Source organism: Verruconis gallopava (assembly GCF_000836295.1).
Source record: "Verruconis gallopava strain CBS 43764 unplaced genomic scaffold supercont1.129, whole genome shotgun sequence".
Classification (NCBI taxonomy): Eukaryota; Fungi; Ascomycota; class Dothideomycetes; order Venturiales; family Sympoventuriaceae; genus Verruconis; species Verruconis gallopava.
Genome location: NW_015622265.1, coordinates 16,963 through 18,567, shown reverse-complemented (window position 1 = coordinate 18,567; position 1,605 = coordinate 16,963). Strand labels below are relative to the sequence as shown.

The 1,605-nt window shown below is 49.6% G+C and overlaps 1 protein-coding gene across 1 annotated transcript; it reads right to left on the bottom strand.

Annotated features, from left to right (window-relative positions):
* Window positions 1-322: 322 nt before the first annotated feature.
* On the bottom strand, window positions 323-1,043 carry PV09_09693 (uncharacterized protein). The gene has a single exon (XM_016363802.1). The coding sequence runs from the start codon at window positions 918-920 to the stop codon at window positions 444-446; it is 477 nt and encodes a 158-aa protein (XP_016208370.1). The 5' UTR covers window positions 921-1,043; the 3' UTR covers window positions 323-443.
* Between the last annotated feature and the right edge of the window lie 562 nt (window positions 1,044-1,605).

Below are 1,605 nucleotides of genomic sequence, written 5' to 3'. Positions count from 1 at the left end.
CTCTTGGTCTGTGCCTTCCGACTGAGCCATCCGATGTATTTGATTTCTGCTGTTGGGATAAAGGGTTTGTTTTCACTCAAGATAGCGGCGTTGATTTCGTCCAGTCTGTCCATATCCATGTCTTTGGTATATACGCTGTGTACAAGCACACTGTACGTCTGGCTGTGTATTGACATTCCGTTCCCTATCCTAGGGACCCATTCCTGGGCGGACTGTCTGAGTGTCTGTGCTTCGCCCGGTGTAACCGTTTTTATACTAATGTCTCCGCTCATGAGTTGGTTTACAGACATGACCTTTGCGTTGGTTACTCCGCCTTAGGCTATGGCTTGTTCGACATGGGCTTTCAGGTTGCGTGGGTTCATGGAACGCAGGTGGTGGATCGTTTGTGCATTTCTAATATTCACGATGATCTCACGATGCGTTTAAGCAGGAGGTCTGGTGTTTTATGGACTATATGTACTTATTGCCGTTGCTCCTTTCGCTGCCACGGCAGCATAGCTTGCCATAGCCTGCTGCTGGTGTGTCCCTTTATTTCTGAGTACCGTCCTGCCTATGTCAAGTGCCTCAATCGCCGCTGTCTTCGCTTCTTTACCCACTGTTACTGCTGCTTGTGTATTTGCCTTTGTTGCCTCTATGTCTTCTCGGAGGTGTCGGAAGGCTTCATCTATGCTTTTCCATCCTTTCACTATCTCTGTGCGCAGTCGATCTACCTTCTCTTCTAGGGAGGCTACGTCAGGGGTGTCCTTGATTTTGGCGAGCGCGAGTAACGCGCTCTTGAGGGCTTTGCTTAGTTGCTTTCTATCAATCTCTTTCTCTCTTTCTACGACTTGCAATGTATCGCTGAGCTGCTTCGTGATTTCTAGGACACGCTCTCGGAGGTTGGTTGGCCCGGTTACCTCCTGGGACCAGGGCGTCGCCATGTCTTACAGCCGCGCTGGGCGGTGCGGCTTCCGAGAAAGCAGTTTCCGGTCTTCAGGAGATGTATGTGAACACAATTGAGCTCTTTATTCCAAAGGTGAGAGTTCTCGCTGTTGTTGTGCTTTTCGTTCGGTCCTATTCACCTTATTTCTGGCTAGCCCTGTATTAGTCTGCTTCGAGGCCCGGCTGTCACGGGGTCTTCCCCATGACACGTGATAGGCACCATTCTGTTGCCTTACCAGACCGGATGTTGGCCAACATTAGCCAACATAAAAGCACAACAACAGCGAGAACTCTCACCTTTGGAATAAAAGAGCTCAATTGTGTTCATATACATCTCCTAAAGACCGGAAACTGCTTTCTCGGAAGCCGCACCGCCCAGCGCGGCCGTAAGACATGGCGACGTCCTGGTCCCAGGAGGTAACTGGGCCCACCAACCTCTGAGAGCATGTCCTAGAAATCATGAAGCAGCTCAGCGATACATTGCAAGTCGTAGAAAGAGAGAAAGAGATCGATAGAAAGCAACTAAGCAAAGCCCTCAAGAGCGCGTTACTCGCGCTCGCTAAAATCAAGGATACCCCTGATATAGCCTCCCTAGAAGAGAAAGTAGATCGACTGCGCACAGAGACAGAGAAAGGATAGAAAAATATAGATAAAGCCTTCCGACACCTCTGAGAAGACATAGAG

Excerpts from the sequence above, each read along its gene's own strand:
- PV09_09693 (XM_016363802.1), bottom strand. The coding sequence starts at position 920 with ATGGCGACGCCCTGGTCCCAGGAGGTAACCGGGCCAACCAACCTCCGA.